We start from the raw sequence: 21369 nt of genomic DNA, 5'->3' as shown, positions 1-21369 counted from the left end.
CGTATTAAATATTAAAATATATACATATAAGGACAAATAAGAGTTAATTTCGATTTTTTAATTTAATTTCATTGATAATCGAAATTTTCGATAAATCTCACATTTGTAATACAATTAAAATTAATTATTCAATACATTTAATTTAAGACCATACATAAATATAATTTTACCATTCGGATGCATTTATATAATACGATGATTCGTGATACGTACAAACATATATAATATAAGTATAGTTTTCTTTTTTGTTCTTAATACACAATTATATAATTATGCAATAATGCGACTCTCTAACATAAAAGCGTCTGACGATTGTAAATCTTCTTCCATTTTAGCTTCTTTAGTCGGGGACTCGGGGGAATTTAATTTGGTATGTTCTGGTGTTAATCGAACAGTAGTGCCGTGTCGACTGTAGTCTTCGATTTCACCTATCGGTTGATCAACATCTTGAATCGCATTTTCATTACATCTTCCCTGTTTTTTTTTTTTTTTGAAAATTAAAAAGTTAAATTATAACCACCCTTATATATTAATGGGGGGGGGGGGGAGAATTTTAATGTAAAAATGATAAAACATAATGCTAGAAAATCAACCCATCAATTACCAATATTTCTTTAGTTATAAAAAAATTATGATGTATATTGATTTATTTAATACAATCCTGAAAATCTTTTTAAGAACGTTATTTTCATAATTATTGCTTATTAAAAATCTAATTTGTTGATCTTAGAACGACAATTACCGCAGTTAATAAATTGAGTGCGAAAAATGTATAAACTCACTTGTAGAATTCGCAGTAATTCTCTTCGAAATTCTGTACTGCAAATGAGATATATAAGGATATAAATAGCATAATTGCTGAGTTCGATGATCGCTGAGTACACTCGAAAAGTTTGGTAAGCCAGATCGAGCGGGTGATGATTGATATATAGCATCGGCATGAGACCTGGAGGAATTGTCGTGACAAAGAAGCATAAAATCATTGTTGTCGTCAATATCGCCAAATGTTGCTCCTCTCTACAAAAAGAATAATTTTATGTATGATATTAGGGGAATATGATATACATAGAGACTTATATGAATCTTCTCAATTTTACGTTAAAAATTAAAATATAAAAAAAACATTTTTACATATTATTACATACTTATATCCTCGATTGCGAGATAATAACGATGTGTCAGGTCCATTATTAGCACGAAACTTGTCAGTGGCAGCGTGGAATTGCCGATTTTGTGCGTTTAATTGCAGAAATCTCTTAATGACCAAACTATTCAGTACAATAAATAGAATCGACGGGCAAAATCGCACTATAATTTCCATTGTCCAAATATACATTTTCCATATCTTGCTCTGCGTGACGGACACGTTTTCGCGTAATGTGAAAAACATATCAGGTCCATCCTGCTCTGCATAAACAGTTCTCATAACCGATAACGGACTGCTTATCTGTCAACGAAATAATATGTATATATATATATATATATTGCAATCTATTTTATTATATATATAAAACTTTTTTCTTAATCTTGCTTTTTTTATACCATGAAACCGGTGATAAACGAAGAGAGTATGAAGGTATTGACATTCTTGCGGGTATTTCCGGTGCGAATGCGTGCCGGAAAGAATACAAAAACGTATCGATCCACGATTAAACAGACCATGATGAAAACACTGGCAGCCGAAAAAGCATTCAGAACAACGAGCTCAAGATGAGCATAGTAAAAAGCTGACAAATAATTATTATTCATACCGTAACCCAATCTTAGTGCTGAAATATAAAAAGTATCATAACATTGTGTATTATATATAATGCTGTATTCATTATTATACCGAGAAAAATTGTTTTTACCCAAACGAACATCGAATTAATACGTGCACGTCATTGTAGACATTGCCAATTACAATTAAGTATAATCAAGTAATAATCTCTTAATTATTGTATATCGATCGTCGTAATTGCTTAATTTATTCAATTAATTTGAATTTTATTTGGATGTGCGCAATCGCCGATTGTTGTTCGTTCGAGCAGTATCTTTCTCAATATGCGTTGCAAAATCAAACTGTACAAACTGATTGTTATCCAAGATATTGTAACACCGATGTGAGCCAGAGCGAGTCCGCTGAGATACAGGTACGCGATTCCGCGAAACACCGGACCGGACAGCACGATAAGGATTACCGTATTACCGAAAATACCAATGGCTAATATAATTGGAACTATAATACCGTAAGAAGTCCATACTAAGGACGTTACACGGCTTCGTATAACGTCGTCGTCGACGGCCACATGTCCGATTATAGTAGAATTGTTCTCGCAACACAATTGCGTACTGGAAAGACAAATAATTACTTTGTTAAGATTTGCACATAACAGTCACGAAAGAGAGAGAAAGCGATATCTACAATATTATTATCATTAAGAATAAACTGTCGCGCGTAGTCATTTTGAAACATATTGTTTTATTTTATAATAAAATTGCCTTTACACATTTAATTAATTTTACCAATTAATTCAGATAAATGCAATAACAACATACAAACGGACGCATACATATGCATAATATGTTAATGAAAAAACGAAATAATTAATCAGCTAAATTAATGAGTGAATGAATTTTTTATTAACATCATAAAATATATACAAACCCGTCAATCACTCCTGTTAACATTGTAAAGTTTTAATGATTATTAATTATACGAATTAATGTGATCGTTAAAGAGAATCTTGTATTATATCGATTAAGTAATTTAAAACTTTATTTCTTCTTCGATGTTTCACGTTTTTATCACATGCACATTATCGCCTGTTTCTCTTCCCTTAGCCAACGGCAAATCTACTTTCAGTAAAGACATGATAGATTCTAATAGATTTACCTGCGACATATTCATCTCATGGGTCTTCAGAAAAATAGACACTGCGCAAACTCCGTCGAGCTGTATATGGGGTTTATTTAAACGCAGACTTAAACCTTTTATTAAATCAGGTCGAACTGCTTGAACAAATAATAAGGATCTATTATTAATTATTATCATGAATAAATATTTTTTATACTGTATGTATTAAGCAATAAAGAAAAATTAGAATAGGGATTAATCAAAAGTTTATGTATATTAAGGTAATGTGTGAATACACATACATAATAAATACTTAATAATAAAATATATGTGTTATTGCTATTTCTTTTTTTTTTTAATTTTATGGTAATTTTAAAAAAGTTATTACTATCTTTCAATAATTTTATTATTATTTTTTATACTTTTATAAAAAAATAATTTATGCTTTTATAAATAATAATTTTATGCTCTTATAAAATCTTATAAAAAAATAATACAAATTTATTCTGGTTATAGATAATCCTGTTACAATTAATAATAATTAATAATAAAATTTATATCTAGCAGATATGTACACATACATTAGAATAATTCGCGGCGATAATAAAAATGGACAGAAAAAGAAAGTTTTGAATATATCTAACAGAGTATATCTGCTTTCTCTATTTTCTAAAAAAGCGTAGATTATAGATACATATATATATATATATATATATATATTCATTGTGTGGCTCTTCACGCGCACGATGATAATAAAAAACTTTCAAACTAGAATAGATTAGTTTATTTTTTGAATTTATATTGTATCCCCACCTTTCAATGTTGATATGGAACATCATATATATATATATATATATATATATATATATATATATATATATATGTATGTATATAATGTTCCATATCAACATTGAAAGGTGGGGATACAATATAAATTCAAAAAAATAAACTAATCTATTTTAGTTTGAAAGTTTTCTATTATCATCGTGCGCGTGAATAGCCACACAATGAAGCATCTTTGGATAGTTCGATTTATATGGTAATTATCTTCCTTTCTTTAATCGATTCACACATTATTCGAAAATGTTAGTCATAGTCTTTTCTTATTATATTTAGGATATCGAATATGGTTATTTCTATCGCTGTAATGACAGCTGCCAAGAATAATAATCGGGTCAGATCACCTGTTGCGGATGCTATTTATCCTAATGATTTTGAGACAGATGTTACAACGATAAATTTAATAGACGATTTTCCAAAAAAGATTATTCCACCACCTGCAGGATTTGTGAAAACTGCGCATTTTTCATTCATTGCTGGAGAAAATGTGGAATATATGCAGCCTTTAAAAGACAACATCGACAGCAATCCGTGTGCTCCAAAACAAGAAATATATATCGACGAAAATAAAGAATATTCTCCATATGTACGAAAGTTAATTAATGAGGCCATGAATTTTGAAAGATTTCGAATACATCCACAAAATCGTCAATCAGACGCTTTGAAGGAGCGATTCACATCGATGGCGAACATCGATAACACGCGGTTAAATCTTGATATTAACAATCGCGGTGTCACGGAGAAATTATTAGAATTTGAAAATGTCGACGAGACAAGCGCCCGTTATGAAAAGCAAACGATGGTATCATCATCAATGTCGAAGGATGTCCCCACAACGCCTGCGGTTAATTCCTTCGAGCAGAAAACACCGTCAGAGACATTTCTCTCGCTCGATCGCATTTCCACTCAACCGATCAATAAAAACACACCGACAAACAAGTCCGAAGCATCGAGGAACGACGGCGATATCAACGTATTTACCATCGTAAAAAAAAGCCCGTCGTTTTCGGAAAAGGCGCGAAAAAATAAGCAATTCGTGATTCGCAAAATAAATTCTCAGCCTATTCGAGAATCGCAAGAAGAGACGAATTGGAATCACCGGGAATTTCCGCTCATCGAAAATACAGCGGAGATCACTTCGAGACCAAGAAGGGACGATCCTCTTCAAGCATCGACGCGTAATAAAAGAATGACTGCGCCTATCGTATCGCAAAAAGATATCCTGAACAAAACCAGTGAGAAAGCAGAATATAAAAATAATATCACTGAAAAGAAAAACATAAAGCTGTCGTTGCAAAATAATCAATCTGAGGTGACGGTCGAAGAGAAAAGAAAAGGATTTACAAATGAAAATGCAACGAAGAATTCTGTAGACACGATTATTGCAACTCTTCCGGTGAAAAAAATCAAATTCCTGCCAAAATTTTTGCCCGTAAGATTTAAGCCATGTAAAGAAGAATGTAACTCTACGAGAGCCGGAAAATTTCAGAATCTCAATCGATTCTCCTCAAGTCATTTTCAACGCTTTTATGAAGCGAAAAAAAGTCTTTTATCGAAAATTAATAATATAACTGTAGTTGGAAAGATAAAATCGACGCGTTTTGAGCTTCTCTCAAACGCCTCTCAGGCCTACTTGTCTATGAAGAAAAAAGAAAAGGCTTTAAAAAATCCTAAGACAAGAGATTATGCATTAGACACAAAAATGTTTAACGTTAGTAATACACTCAATGATTCTATAAGTGTCAACAAAAATGATTTGTATGAAAATTCAGCACCAAATTTGCAGAATGCATCTTTTGCATCGAACAAAATTGCATCTCATTTAAATATGTCTTCACAGGAAATTGAAAAATCAATGCAGACGGAAACAATGTATAACAATGACACAGCATCTTTGACATTTGAAAATAACTCGAAAATGTCATCGGAAGTGATCGTGCAAAAAATCACCGAGAATTTAAAGCAATTATCCGATATAAATAAAGGTATTAACATATATTATGATAACATTATTTAACGAAAAACAAATCACTAATATATTGAATGATTTTTTTTTTCAGATAATACTCAGAAATATTTTACTACTAAATCGCCAATTGATAATCAGCAATTGAATCGAAATAAAACCGAAACCGCGCGTCCTTCCGATGCGTCATCGAGTTTAAACGCGGCAGATAGACAAATATCGAATGCAAGGACATGACAGATTGACATTGCGAGCAAAATTTAGACACGAAAAGATAAAATAATTTATTAAAAATTGATTATTAAAAGTAATCGATTGATTAAATTCAATAATTATTACAATCGATAAGAGTGCAAGATATCGTGTCTTATTATAAATGTACTTTATATTATTAAAGTTAATATAAAATAATTAAATATATAAAGATTATATTAAAACTTCAAAAAAATATTAAAAATATATAATTTGAAAAAAGAGAATATATTAGAGTATTATATTAGAAAATCTTACTTCTTCTAAAAGTTTTAATAAATAAATATAAAACTGCAGTAATTTTTTCAAGTTGATCACACCATGAGCGTGAGCGTTGAATCAGCTGTTTGGCCTTTTAGTTAGATTAGGTTTTCTGTAGAGGCGCCACGATACACTGTATGCATTTTGCATTTAGCAGAAATTGGTTAGATGTATACTGAAAAAAAAAAGTATAAAGAAAATGTTACATTCCGATATTTATAATTTTGGAACGGAATATATAATATATAAAGGATATTTATACATTCTCTTGTATTATTTCAACAGGAAATGATTATTGATAATTTGTGAGTTGCCAATTTATATAAATTTAACCATGTGTTGTGTGCTCTTGGGCATATAAGTTTCTCTTATTAATTTCATTAAAAACAATTAGATTTAAATTATATTTAGATATTATAAAAATTTTTGTATTTATATCTATTTTAATGTTCCTTCTGAGAATTGTTGAATTTAAATTTTTTTAAAATTAAAAAAAGGACAAAGAATACAATTAGAATTATACAATAACATTTTCTATTGCAGAGCTGATAACTGGAGAGAAGCAATTGATAAAAAATAATATGCAAAAGTATCAATGATAAAATGTGTTATTACTTGCTTCAATGCTGTTTTCGCCTTTATTTACAAAGGTGTTGTCGTGTTATATCAAGAATTAAGTTAGGATATGTCCTCTTTTTTTTTGGTATGATAGCACTGTTAGAATTTTTTGGAGCATTTGTACATCTATTTGAAGTCACATACGATGAAAACTTTGTATATCCATACGAAGGCAACATACATGAGTTTGTTAATGCATTGCGACGCAATGAAAAACCTGAAGTTGAGCCTATAAATGAATACAAATATGCTTTTGTGCTAAAACAGCCACAAAAATGTAAAGAAGATGTGGATCATACACTCCGTCTTGTATATATAATAAAATCTGCTATAGAGAACTTTGATAGAAGAATCGCTATACGTAATTCATGGGGAATAGAAAAAAGATTCTTTGATGTTCCAGCGAGGACGATTTTCCTAGTAGGTATGCATCCAGATGATAAAGAAATAGAAGCTAAACTAAAGTTAGAAGCGACAATCTATAAAGATATTGTACAAGCAGATTTCATAGATTCATACTATAATAATACTATAAAAACGATAATGAGTTTTAAATGGTTAGTAAAATATTGTCTCAATTCAAAATTCTACATGTTTGTCGATGATGATATATATGTGTCAGTGAAAAATGTAGCAACATTTATCAGGAACCCAACTAATTATCCACTTTACTTAATGGAATCTAGGAAAGTATATAGTGCACACAAAAGAGAAATCAAACAATCAGATCTAACAGATTATAAGGTTCCCAGTAATTTCAGTAATGAAAATGCAACATTTAATTTAAAAATAAATAAAATGCCTTTTAAAAGTTTCACTATTTATGAATCGGTAAAAAATAATAGTCAGAAAAATAATGTATATAAGAAACAAAATAGACGAATTAATGAAAAGTTTAGAACAGGAAATAGACGATCGTTTAAGCTAAATACATCTGTGTCAAATAGAACAAAACGACAGCTTTTCGATTTCGAACTACCAGATGATATTAGGTTATTTGCAGGATTTGTATTTATGCGATCTGCACCACATCGACATAAATTCTCTAAATGGTATGTTTCATTGAAAGAATATCCATACCATTTATGGCCGCCGTATGTCACAGCCGGTGCATATATTCTCTCTAGGGAAGCTCTTTTAGATTTATATTACACCAGTTTTTACACTAAACATTTTAGGTTTGATGATATCTTTCTAGGTTTAATAGCTAAAAAAGCCAATATATTACCATTTCATTGTGAAGAATTTCACTTTTATAAAAAAGCTTATACAAAATATAGTTACAAATATGTTATAACATCTCATGGATATGGAGATCCAAATGAACTTTTACAAGTATGGAATGAGCAGAAAGCTCTTGGAAATGCTTGAAAAAGTTTATAGATATCAAAACAAAAAATTTCATATAGTGTATTCTTTCATATAATTATGATTTTAACCTGAAAATGGAAAATTATGTTTAATGATAGTTTTTTTATGTAAAAATATCTTAATGTAATTATTCATATATATATATATATATATATATATATATATATAGCAAATAGAATATATAAAATATTAGTTGTATGAAAATATTCAGTTTATTGTACAAAATATTCTATTTTATTTTTAGAATAGAATTTATACTATATAATCAGTCTTTATATACATATATATCCTGTAATAAAAAATTAAAATTATAATATTACATATTTATGCAATGCTTTTTAAATTAAATAATACTGCCAAAATGTAGTAATATCTATAATCGTAATTATATTATAATAAATTATATTTGTTGCAAGTTTTCTTTACAACTATAATTACTGCACGATTATAAATTTTATTCAACCATAGACTGATTAATGTTATTCTTATATAAAATTGTCAAATAATATATGTATATTATGGTTAATAAATTTTGCTCAAGTTAAAAAAAGTTATACCTTTTTAAGAGCCTGTGTATATTTACACAATTTTGTACTTTTAATAACTGTACTTTTGTGATGACTGATAATTTAATAAATACATTGTCTATATAGATTTATATGTATGGTCTCGTGTAAATTTTTTATCAAATTTTAATTTTTTTATTATTGATATTGTTTCTCAATTTTAGCTTTAACTAAAGTCTGATCCAGGCTTACAGCTTCTTTTTTTATCATATTAAGCAATAATTGTGAACTCTCCAAAATCTGTGGTAAAGCAAAAATATATTTAAGTACAAAATATATAACTATAAAAGAGCAATATATATATATATATATATATATATATATATATATATCAATTTTTAGCAAAAAATAAAAGTATAATTTTTACCTTCATATATGCTGTCTCAGTGTCAGCAATTGTTCTGTCATATTCGTTTCTGACAGCGATTCTTTTTGCCAGACTATCATTCAAATGCGTAAGTTTACACGACATTTTCTCGATTTCACGTTGCAAATTATTCTTCTCTTCTTCTTGAGATACTATTTGAGATTGAAGCTCTGCTCGCCTTAGCTTCATCTCTTCTAAACCTACAAAAAATTTTGTTATAGATATATACGAACTAATGGAATTAATCATTGAAACAATGAAATATTTACTCCATTCTTGAGGAAATCAAATTAGAGCAAATTATAGCAAAATAAAATGGTTTGAGATTTTTCATTTGACTGATAATAATAATTTTTAAACGGGATAAAAAATTACATTTAACGAGTTCCTGGTTATATGTTTGCAGAGCAGCTCCGTGTTGAGACATCATGAACCCTCCATTCGCAGAAAATTTCATAAAAAGTGTGTATAACGATGAAAAAGCTATCAAAAGTAGACAATGTTTACCAATAATTAGTTGTCAAATATTAATTTAAACGATCACACATACACAGACACAAACAGATTTTGACAGATCTTGTGCATTAATCGAGTGTAAAAAGTGCAAACCAGTGCAAATGAAATGAGCTGCGTTTTGATATGTCAGTGCTACCAATGTATAGAAATTCTATACTTTACGTCACGTACACTATAGATTTTCAGTACTGGACTGTCTATAGTTTACGTTACATACACTATAGATTACATCATACATACACTATAGATTTTTAGTACTAGCAGTGAATATTGGAACGCAGCCGTAGTAAAATGGGTTTAGTAAGATTATTTTATTCGTGACAACTGGCGACAACTGGCGACAACTGTAGATCATCATAAATATGTGGTGTCAAACTAACCATGCTGAGACGTTTTAACCGCCGTAAGAATTAGGATATATAATCAAAAAATGGTCTCGATTATCAAAAATCAGTTGCTGAAACACTTGTCAAGGTATTATTTGCGTGTAATTGCAAATTAATTAATCTACAGTGCGACTTCGCATTTTTAAGTGACATTGAAAATTACTTTCATAAGTCGTTCCATAAGTCACACGTAGCATAAGCACTTTCTTATCTTTGAAACATTCGTCTTATCATTATTCGCATTACATTTTTTTCTTTATGCGTTCTACAATTATAATATCGAGTACATTCACAAAACAGCTGAAAGTAATCGGGAAGAAAGTATTTTCTTTTTATGACTAAAAGCACTCTTGTCATATGCCATTGCAGATTTATTCTTAGCTTTTACTTGTCAATGAAAACCTCTTTTTTTTTTGTATTTGTTGAAACAAAATATATGACAGTTATATAATATATTCTTTATATAAAAATTCATATATTCTTATGTTAATATATATATCATCCAAATAATATATAGATTAATGCAGTTTGCTTTATTGCATTTTTGCAATTAATAACAAATTTTTATATTTTGCATGTGGAGCATTTATTTTATAAATATTGTAGGTTCACCAAGAATTTATCCGCCGATAAGATAAATTTAAGCACATTTAAGGGTGAAGGAGAACTGACAAACTTAGAACTTGATGAAACAGTCCTCACAGATTTACTAGAGCTGCCATCATGGTTAAGATTAACTAATGCTTGGTGCAATAAAGTTTCATTTCGCATTCAATGGACCAAACTAAAAAGCGTTCCTATCTTTTTGGTAAACAATGGTTTCATATACATATAAAAAAATATGCAAAATTTTTATGTATTATTTTTACTATTTATCATACTGCAAGTAATACAAATAAAGTATTATATTTATAGAGTTTGGATGAGATTCATATAGATGTAGAAACATGCGAGGATTTGAGAAGCATGTTTTCCCCTCAGGGTATATCATCATATGCAGGTCCTACAAAATATTCTTTTATACATAAAGTAATTGATGGAATAACAGTAGCTGTTAATACTGTACTGGTTACATTTAAAAGTCCTGCATTTATTGCTTCAGTCCAGGTGTGATATAATGTATATTACAATGTATAACATAATATTTAATGAATAAGTAAATGTGTGTGAAGTAGTAAGTTAAACACATAGAGATTTTGACATTGAAATTGACGTTTACTTAAAACTATTGTGTTATTTAGATGAATCGGATTATGGTAGAATCAAAATCAGCAACATGGCAACGTTGTGATCTCAGAACCACTAGAGTGAAAGATCCTGATCGAGGGCAATTACTTATCTTTAAAGAGTTAGAATGGCAAACTGTTAGAATAGAAGCCCAAAGTACTAAGGATAAAAATTTGACACCACTTCGTTTACTGACAAATCAAGCAAGATGTCGAATAACAATAAAGAAGAGGATATCAGGTCTGTTAAAGTCTTGCAAATATCTATTTTGATAAATATTATAAATTATCTACATTATTGCTAAATTAATTATCTTATTACAGATTGTTTTGTTATGGGCTCCAGACTAGTAATTATTCTGGATGATCTTTTGTGGGTGTTAACAGACTCTCAATTGAAAGCTGCACTCCATTTTCTCGATTCTTTGGGTGGTCTTATCGAGAAAGCTACCATTCTTGAACGAAAAACAAAAGCTGCAAGGAAATTAGAGGTTTGCATAGCTTTATTAAAATTTTAATATATAAACCAGTATGATTTATTAATTTGTGTGTCATCCTTAATTTAAGGTTTTGCCAGAATATCAGGCTCAAATATCTCAACAAAGCAGAACAAAGAATCAATACAATTCAGCGATATCAAAAATATTTACAAGATACGATGTTGTAGAAACATCATACCATTTTCTTTCACAGCGTATTGATCTTCACTTATGTGATGATGCTGGTGGTAAATTTAAAAGATATTTATACTTGTTTTTATGTGCTTGGCTATCTATTAAACATTACTTGTTTTATATTTTAAGTATTATACATAATATGATTTTTACATTATATAATATTTACTTTTTATTGAAATAGGAGGTAGATCACTACATCCTGATCTGAAGGATGGTGGTGCATTACAAATTTCATTAGTTAAGTTTCAAATTGATTATTATCCATATCATCTGGCAATGGCAGATAGAAAGCATTGGGCTAAATATAAAGAGAATGCTACACCTCATAGTCAATGGTTGCAACAATCGTTAAGTTCGTTTCGAAGTCAGTTCATGGATCTTATAGATTCTGGTAGAACACAACATTCTCCTCTAACAAGAAGCCAAGGAAATGTAACAGGTTTGTGCATACATATAGTGAATAGTTAATATATGGAATATAATTGATATTGATAACTGTATCATTTAATTCATTTTTCAACAGCTAGTGGTATGAAAGGCTCTAGAGAACATTTGGAGAAAAATAATCAATCGCAAAATCCAAATGTAACACCATCCGAGCAGAAGAAGTCTCAGCATTCTAGTGGTAATCCAGTGAAAAATTATGTCTTGGAGCAGCTTGCTAAACTAATGACGACGTGCATTATTATCAGGATCGACGATTTTACATTGTATAAAGTGACAACAACATCGCGTAATCCAATACCCAAAGAATTTATCACAGGTATAGTTACTCATATTTAATATCCATTTGAATTTTTTTTCTTTTTATTAAAAAGAATGACGTTTCTCAAACATCAAGCTTGTCAATAACTGTTTTATTTATGACAATTGTGTACAGCTCAAGCGAGGAAGAAGCATACACCAGGTATAACAGATTAGTAGTTTGTGTAAATGTAATGTATGAAGTTTCTAGCTAAACTTGATCTATTTTGATAAATAGTTTTAGTTTTTACTCAATTTTTCATCCTTTTATATCATGTGTATTTTATATTAAATGATTTAAAAATAATTTATAACTTGTTACATAATGTACAATGATATTAGTGAGAGATTAATGAAGAAAATATTGATATTACATATCAATATTATATTTGTAATTAGATTTTCTTTTTATTACAGAGAAATTATGCTATATGTTTTTTTTGTAAATGATATTGTTGAATGCTATTTTAATGCTTCGAGACTGAATTATATTACAATAAAAGAGATTATTATGCATGAGAGACAGGCGAATCTTTAGATTGAAAAAATTTTACTTTGATTATTTAACTACATTTATTTAAATTAAATGTCTATTTAGGTGATCGTGATCGATTCAGTCTTCCAGAAGATGTAACAATACTTCATGCTGAGTTTACTTATTATTATTATCCAGGGGATATTACTTTTCCATGTAAGCAGATGATTTTTTATAAAAATATATTTTTCTTCTTTTTAATATAACTTAATTATAAAATAATGTATAATTTTTTTATTTTAGTGCCACCACCAAAGTTTTATGTACAGCTTAATCCTATTCAAATAAACTTTGATGTCTGTTCATGCCTTTGGTTTAATTCTTTTGCATTGAATCTTCATCATTCTCTTATGGGAAAAAACAAACAGCTGAGTTCTTCACGTTTAATATATTTTGATGTAAAGATAGAGGCTATACTTCCAAGAGTAAGTTAGGATGTATACGTATATGTATATTATATATTTATATAATTAGTGTATTCAATATATATTATAAATATTATATCATATTCTTATTTTAGTAATATTAATATAAAAAAAATATATTTTTAGATAGTTTTTGAAAGTCAGCAGGAGTATCCAAACCAAAAGGACAGACCAAAGTCTTTGCATATTCAAACTTCTAGAGCATCTATAACGAATGTTCGATCTATGGAAAGATCTTCGAGAACAGATTTAGCGCAGTGCCTAAATGCGTTTCAGATGGGGCAAATGTTCTTTGGTGCAGAATTTCCCAGTAAATCAGGAGACTTCCACGTAGTAACAGATAAATTTTTAGCGCATTGTGGAGGTACGGTGTTTATGATTTCGTACATATCGATAATAAATGTCTAGATCTCTCTCTTTTTCTTTTTCATTAATCCCTTTTTTTTATATTTTAGGCACTGATAATATTAGGCAAATACCGCCCAATTTCAGTAGTAATTCCGTAAATGAACTGCTGCGTCAGCTGAGTAGAGAACTCTTGTGGACTGAGGCAAAGGATGTGTGGTGTTGCAATTTTGAGCCTGTGTGGGGAGACTTTTTTGGTGCGCGGGCCGTCGGCCAAAATCGACCCGTGCCGTTTCTAGACGCATTTCCTTTGACATTGTGGTGTCATTTTACCGCAGGCTCATCGTCAACTGCGGAAAAATCCTTGGGTGCCGATATTCATGGATTGGCGTACATAAGCAATCTGGTTAGCGTACAGATAAATCATTATCAATACTTGTTCTTACTCAGATTGTCAGAGATACTTTCCGAAATGGCTACATATCTGGCCGTAGACTCGAATAAAATTTTGAAAATCGAGAGCGGTGGATCGTTGATTATAGGCGCGTTGATACCACAAGTGGAGGTGACGTTTGTGATGCCATCGCATACACCCGGTAAGGAGAACTCCGGCGGTGATTTAGAATCCGTTGTGCCTGACTCATCCAGCATAGCGGACGATCTCATCGGTTCGTCCACGGCCTGGCATACGGGCAATGTGAGCGCGCGTGTCGATTTTAGCGCCAAGAGAATGAACACGAGCAACGATGTGGAGACGCCTCAGAGCGAGGCGTCGTCGATGTTGTCAATGGATTCGCATCCTGTTGCAACATCACAACCGGTCGTCACTTTTAAGCAAAACGGCACGAAAAAAGACGATCAGGAGAATCCGGCTAATCCTGCAATGTGGTGCATTCCTGAGAGTAGCGGATCACAATTTACGGTTGGCGGTACGAGTGACGAAAAGAAACATGCGGTTGAAGTTACGCATAATAAACACAGCAAGTCGGATTCGATTTCAAACACGCCCTTCATTCCGAATAATTTCAACGTCAATCTCTCGTCTATGAAAAAAGGATTCAGCAACTTAATGACATCAATTGATTCGGCTTTGAAGGCTTCCCCGGAAGACGGTAGTAGCGATACAATATCCATGAGAAGTGACGTTAGCTCGGATAGCGAGAATTATGTTTTGGTGAACCTTCAGGATCAAGGAAAGATCGACGCAGTATTCGGCATCGATAGTACGATTAGGATTACAGCGGTAGAAGAAGCAACTGAAGTGATAGAAGAAACGCCCGACACGCAAAGTGAAAAATCTATGGACAGTGTATGCAAAAGAAAAGATATAGTAAGTATATCATAAACAACGTCGCGTACATGCACAAATCACTTCATGATTATTAAAGATGGTAAAAATATATAAAATTTTTTCCTTTGTTATCCATAGGTTTCCATGGTAACATTTAAACTATCAAAAGTCGAATTTTTACAACAATCTTGCGGTTATTCATCTGTCATTAAAGTTCAAGTTTCTAACATCGACAATGATGAATGTTCGTCTATTCCTTGGGATGAGTTTCAGGTAAGCCAGATTTATCTTAATCGAAACAATATAAAAATATATATACATATATATATATATATATATATATATATATATATATATATATATATATATTTGTTATGCTGTTATTATACAATTACGTTCTTTTTAAATAAACAAAGTTTATTATCAATTATATCGCTGCAAAAACAATTTATTCTCTTCTTTCTTTTACTATGGAATTTTTGTTATTTTTATAAAATATGACAATATTATTATGCCAAATCTTACAAATCTAGAAAATAAAATTTATTTGACATCTATATGTGAATTTAAAATATATATTTCAAATAAAAAATTATATACATATTCACATAAAATCTTACATTTGGAACAACTTAATCTTTTCAACACTAGTATAATGACTTTTCCACATAATTATGTTACTACAATTATGAAAAAATGCATTGAAACTATATGTAACTTTGTGATTATAAATCATAGTATATAAATCTTTCCATTTAGAGTATATATTTGAAATAGCGACTTGCATAAGAGTTACTAATACTCGAGTAGTTTTGCAGTAATTTGCCAATTGTTTTTATATTACAACCAGTTGATATTATTATTATAAATATATATTTATACGATTTTTGTCTCTTAACTTTTTTGCATGCCTCTCCTGCGTCTCTTCTTCTCTTGTGAATGTTTTTATGTGGCACTTGTGGCAGGTCAAAAGAAAGGTATTGGGCAAAAACATTCATACATTTATTAATCTTAAACACTATTAAAAAATGCATGCGTCGATATTGAGCCACATCATATATACGCATACACATATACATATTTTATTGTTATTATTACACTATTGATAGATTTCTCACAGAATTAATGCAAAACTTTAAAAATATTGTAATACATTAAAATAATAATAATTATTATTACACATATTTGCCATATATTATTATTAATAGACGTAAATTTTCTATACAAAGAAAGCCGACCAGACAGATATATATTTAAGTAGTAATTGATGATATGTTTAAATGTATGATTGTATATGATAGTCACATGGTAATCTTTTTTTTTTTTTGCAACATTGCTTTATTAAAATGGGGCAAAGGCATCAAATATTTCTGCTTTTATTTTTCTACATTTGTTTAACAAAGTAATTTTAAGATTACTTTGTCAAAAGATTATGTATTGTTATTGTTAAATATTAGAGAACTTACTAACCAGTGCGATTTTTGCTCTTAATTCTTCTATGATTTCCAGACACAGTACGATTGACATAAATACGATTTTGAAATTGTTAATTAATTAGATTGTAGTGGCAATATATGGCATGTGATATTGGTTTTTGACCTTTGAAAACTAGTGATGAGATTGCATTATTTACAATATTTAAATGGCAACATACTGGAAACATGCATCATTTCATTTGCTTCATATATTGCTATAAATGAGATAATTATATAAAATAATATTTCACATATTAAACATTATGTAGTATTGCTTTTGTGCATGTATATGCTTTTGCATCTGAATAATATTTTTTGCTTTATGCTAAATCTTAATTCACAAAGTGTGCTTTAGCATATGTAATATCTTATTATCACATTTTTATAATGTGTCCATTCCATAACTAACAAATTTAATAATTACATTTTTAATTATTACTGTCAAATTACAACTTTTGTGATCTACAATTTACAATTAATATTCACAAAGGTATTCGGTTAGAATACAAATCATACTTTTAATTAATCTAATTTTGCAATACAGTATTACAACTTGAGAATAATAACGTAAAGTCAATATATAGAAACATAGAAATATTTTATTAACTGTACATTATATAATTTCAAGATCCATCTAAATTTAATATTATTTATGCCATTCTGTTTGATAGACCAAATTCAGTTCGCGATCTCGAGGCTGGGTAGAATTACCATCTGATTCAGACTGCAGATCGCGCATTAAATTACGTTTGGATCATAATTTAAAACATGAGGACGATTCTCATAGACTTTGGAATGCCACCCAGAAGATTACTAACGACAACGATAGGCCAGCACATCAAGATCGCGTTAAATTGTCCGAACAAGACACATCCCGTACATCTGGCATCGATGTACATGATAAAGAGAGCATTATGAATTTATTCGAGGACAAATTAGATATGAAAGTCGCTAACATAGCGATGGCGTTATCGATGAGTTCGGTGACGGGTCTAGCGGATTTGGCAGAAGACGAAATTATACCTAAACCGATTCCCATGCAGGTATTGTTTGCAATATATTGTCGCGAATGTAATCTCTTTTGTTCGAAATATATATAATTTTGATTTATTCTCATAAGCGCGCATTTTATTATATTTCAGATATTCTTGGAAAATATATCGTTACGTTTGAATGAAGATCGTCCGCCGAATAACATAACTTCCCCAGGTCCGATTCCGATAGATTTGAATATTTCCAAACTTAGAATAGCGCGGGACATGAGCGGTGTGTTTCACATCGAACCAATCGGTAAGTAACACTATCGTTTAAGCCAGTATTGTATCCATCTGTTTCTGCCACTTGCCAGTTAACTTTTTTGAGTTGACTTTTTCTTTTCGATCTTCATGTGATCTTAATCTTGATTTTGTCGTTCCTGTGCGCCTGTAAATACGTATACCTGTAATTTGATATTATATGTAGATTTTTACATTGCGCAAGTGGCAGATTTATGATTTGAAAGTAATTAACATTACATATTGCATAATTGTTCTGTGCACCCAGGCGGTCTTTCTAATGTGAGCATTGATATAACACATGTAGACAAGTAGTTATAGTTTCTTGCTGCTTATTATTGCACACAAGCTTAAAATGATATTATTGTATATTATTTGATACATGCATAATCTTTATGTTACAGAATCTTTATAAATTGTTTTTTTTACAAAAAGTTTAGGCTTTTTATAAAACGCTGACTTGTAAAGATTCGGCGTTTTAAAAAAAGATTTTTGTAAAAAGACTATTTTATGGAAAACCTGCAGTATATATATATATATATGTGTGTGTGTGTGTGTAGATAAAATATTCTAGATATGGATTTAAGTAAGCATGAATTATAATCTTATTTATTCATATAAAGAAAAAATTTGTTAGTTTAGTAACATTAATTATATTTATTCATTCATTCTACTCTTTATTACCCTTTATTACCTTATTATTCTATATTTTATACATTATTTATTAGACTTGTATAAAGATATGCCTGAAAATTTGGGAATTAATAGCAGGAAATATTTCTTTAATAAATTTTTATTTCTTTAATAATTTTTTTCTTTAATAATTTTTTAACTGCTGTTTTCTTTATGATTACAAATTTATTAATTCATCAAACTGCATCTTGATTGTCTCATAATATTGACATTATATTCTTTAATTATAAAAAATAAAGGGCAATATAGTTAAATTTTTTTTATACAACTTTATATAAGAACATTTATTATAATTATATTATTATATTATACATTCTTTTTTAAAATTATTCTATCTTAGTTAACACTATTTATAGTATGTTTAAATTAATCATATATAATTCGTCAAATTATATTTAAATTTTAGCTAGTTCATATTTATTATAAATTATATATATATATATACACATATATATGACATGGATGTGACATATATTTTAGTATGGCCACCTTTTCTGATTATTACATCTACTAAAAGAAGCTAAATACTGTCGTATTTGTATCGTTCTTGTTTAAAATTATATAATATAATTTTCATCCAGTAGGTAAAATAATAATTTTCTTATGATTTTAGTAACTATGATGGAGGAGAACCGTTCAAATATGATGTTATCGAGTAATAATAGTCATACTCTTAAGAATATAGAGTGTGAGAGGGAATTGAATGTTCTGAGACAATCTAGTAGACAACTGAAATCGGATAACGAGGAATTGAGACGTCGTATGGGAGCTCTGGAAAGATTATCGGAAGAAAACGCGATATTAATGCGCGCGAAAGAGGAATCGGATATAATAAGATCTCGTTTGAGTATTGCAGAAGACAATATCGCAAGTCTTCTGGAAGAAAAGAAAATCTTACACGAAACTATTACTGAGCTGCGTAATCAAAAACTGGAGGGTTCTGGAAGTAGTAATAGAGCTTCGTGGTCTATTAAAAGATAGCATACCAGTTGTTTTGATTGCTCCAAATGTTGCAGCTCTACCAAGTCTTAATTATTTGCACTTTTTATATTCTGCAATATATTTGTGCAGATATTTTTGTTGATGAACTTAGGATAATCTTATGTAAAACAAAAGATTTTACATTTCTTTATAAATAAAAAGATTTATATTTATGAGGTTTTAACTTTACATATAGATTAACAAGAATTAGAATGATTTTAATTTTTCTGAAAACGTTATGACTGTCTATAACTGTTTTCAGAAATACTTATTCTTGTCTACCGTAATTACGCTAGTAACTGCCGTTTAGCTCCTTTGCTTAAACTTTAAAACACAGTGATAAGAATCGTATAAATGCGCATGTGACGCATATACAAACTTAAATGGAAAATATAAATTTTTTTATCATGATTGAAACAAGGCGATAATAAACTGTAATATTAATATGTTTTTGTTTCACTGTTAAATTAATAATTCATGTATAGTAAGAATTTTTGATAAATCGCCCGCGTGTCTGCTATTTATGGATAGCACAGCTGAAAATTGCATATGACTGCATATATACATTATATTATACATATAAATTTTATTATGTATTTATGTGTGCTTATATATGAGATATACATGTCCTTCTGAAAGCAAAGTAATAATTTTAAAGTGTAACAAAGATCTAAGTAAATGAGAAAAATGGTTTGTTTATAAATCCAGATTAAAACTAGATTGATAAAAAAATCTGCTAGACATCTCTTTATGTTTTCCAATATAATAATTGAAACCGATTTGTACAATTTACCTTTTATAGTATACTTGTGCACCATATTTGTGTTAGAATTTCAAAAGGATATGTATGTATATGTACATATAGTGAGAAAGCAAAGTGCGCTAGTCAGTATATCGCAATTATGTATACATTGGTTAATTTTACGATCTGTTATATTTTGACATTCTTATGATGTAATATAAATGGGAATTGTGTAAGAATGTATCGTGAAACATAATGATTTAAAACAGATGATTGTAATTTAGTAATATATACTAGTTGAGCCTACAAATAGACTTTAAATGAGAATTGTGACCTGGTATCACATTATATCATATACATAATTTTGTATTGACTAATTTAACAATTTTCATCAAATGATGAAAATTACAAGTAATAATGACAAAGATGATGTATGAAGCGTTCCAATAAGACTGTATAAAATTTGGAAATGTTGGTCTATAGTCTGTAATAGTGGCATTAGGGTTCTTGAGGTAATTTGTATATGGTAAACATTAGAAACGATGAATTAACTTGATGAATTTTTAATGAGAAGGAATTGTGAAATATGACAAATTACAAAATATATTTAACGTATTTTTAGTTCACAATTGGTTTAATTGATAGTTTTTTCAGAGTTTGATTTTGATAAATTTAGTTTCTATGATGGATTGCTGGTCAATCTTACATAAATGAAAAGTATTTTTTGATGATTACGAGAATCAGATACAATTGAAATTTGTTTCATAATGTAGACTTCTGTGCTCTTACTAATATCTGATTTAATATAGATATGAATTTCCATTATTTAGATGCAGCTTCGAACAATGCGTTTTCTTGACAAATATTTTCTAATAAATACAACCTAATAGAAATATTGCGATCGTACAAGGTATGGTGCATTTACATGATAATACAATTATTTGAAATGATAAAACACAATCGATTATCTAATATATGACTA

The 21369-nt window shown here is 29.5% G+C and overlaps 5 protein-coding genes across 10 annotated transcripts; 3 read left to right on the top strand and 2 right to left on the bottom strand.

Annotated features, from left to right (window-relative positions):
- Positions 1-85: 85 nt before the first annotated feature.
- On the bottom strand, positions 86-2890 carry LOC138938396 (probable G-protein coupled receptor B0563.6). Of its 2 annotated transcripts, none has more exons than XM_070305314.1 (6): positions 2648-2889; positions 2072-2331; positions 1543-1769; positions 1146-1447; positions 783-1017; positions 86-474 (listed from the first exon to the last, which is right to left on the bottom strand). In XM_070305314.1, exons 1-6 carry the CDS (start codon positions 2668-2670, stop codon positions 271-273), a joined length of 1251 nt encoding a protein of 416 aa, XP_070161415.1. In that variant the 5' UTR covers positions 2671-2889; the 3' UTR covers positions 86-270. The 2 variants fall into 2 exon arrangements, with proteins under 2 accessions (XP_070161415.1, XP_070161425.1); XM_070305324.1 differs by having other exon boundaries at positions 289-428; positions 2648-2890.
- A 953-nt stretch (positions 2891-3843) lies between these two features.
- Positions 3844-5879, top strand: LOC138937608 (uncharacterized). The gene is made up of 3 exons (XM_070304024.1): positions 3844-3875; positions 3953-5661; positions 5737-5879. The coding sequence occupies exons 1-3, from the start codon at positions 3844-3846 to the stop codon at positions 5877-5879; spliced, it is 1884 nt and encodes a 627-aa protein (XP_070160125.1).
- A 419-nt stretch (positions 5880-6298) lies between these two features.
- Positions 6299-8225, top strand: Brn (beta-1,3-galactosyltransferase brn). The gene is made up of 2 exons (XM_070305303.1): positions 6299-6460; positions 6699-8225. Exon 2 carries the CDS (start codon positions 6759-6761, stop codon positions 8142-8144), a length of 1386 nt encoding a protein of 461 aa, XP_070161404.1. The 5' UTR covers positions 6299-6460; positions 6699-6758; the 3' UTR covers positions 8145-8225.
- A 455-nt stretch (positions 8226-8680) lies between these two features.
- LOC138934094 (microtubule nucleation factor SSNA1) lies at positions 8681-9664 on the bottom strand. Its single transcript, XM_070297532.1, has 3 exons — positions 9453-9664; positions 9078-9277; positions 8681-8950 (listed from the first exon to the last, which is right to left on the bottom strand). Exons 1-3 carry the CDS (start codon positions 9532-9534, stop codon positions 8849-8851), a joined length of 384 nt encoding a protein of 127 aa, XP_070153633.1. The 5' UTR covers positions 9535-9664; the 3' UTR covers positions 8681-8848.
- A 259-nt stretch (positions 9665-9923) lies between these two features.
- Positions 9924-20577, top strand: LOC138934037 (bridge-like lipid transfer protein family member 3B). Of its 5 annotated transcripts, none has more exons than XM_070297415.1 (18): positions 9924-10067; positions 10586-10787; positions 10895-11086; positions 11221-11446; positions 11530-11696; positions 11773-11932; positions 12064-12321; positions 12406-12645; positions 12763-12789; positions 13225-13317; positions 13405-13586; positions 13713-13950; positions 14042-15261; positions 15361-15495; positions 16188-16199; positions 17369-17740; positions 17840-17987; positions 19278-20577. In XM_070297415.1, exons 1-18 carry the CDS (start codon positions 10024-10026, stop codon positions 19643-19645), a joined length of 4284 nt encoding a protein of 1427 aa, XP_070153516.1. In that variant the 5' UTR covers positions 9924-10023; the 3' UTR covers positions 19646-20577. The 5 variants fall into 5 exon arrangements, with proteins under 5 accessions (XP_070153516.1, XP_070153551.1, XP_070153543.1 ...); XM_070297450.1 differs by lacking the exon at positions 19278-20577 and adding an exon at positions 18376-18519; XM_070297442.1 differs by lacking the exon at positions 19278-20577 and adding an exon at positions 18240-18301.
- Positions 20578-21369: the final 792 nt, after the last annotated feature.

Source organism: Polyergus mexicanus, unplaced genomic scaffold, assembly GCF_030449975.1.
Source record: "Polyergus mexicanus isolate NDT 795.1 unplaced genomic scaffold, iyPolMexi1.0 SCAF_1, whole genome shotgun sequence".
Lineage (NCBI taxonomy): Eukaryota > Metazoa > Arthropoda > Insecta > Hymenoptera > Formicidae > Polyergus > Polyergus mexicanus.
Note: the sequence above shows the minus strand (reverse complement) of the source record. Positions and strands in the feature narration are given on the sequence as shown.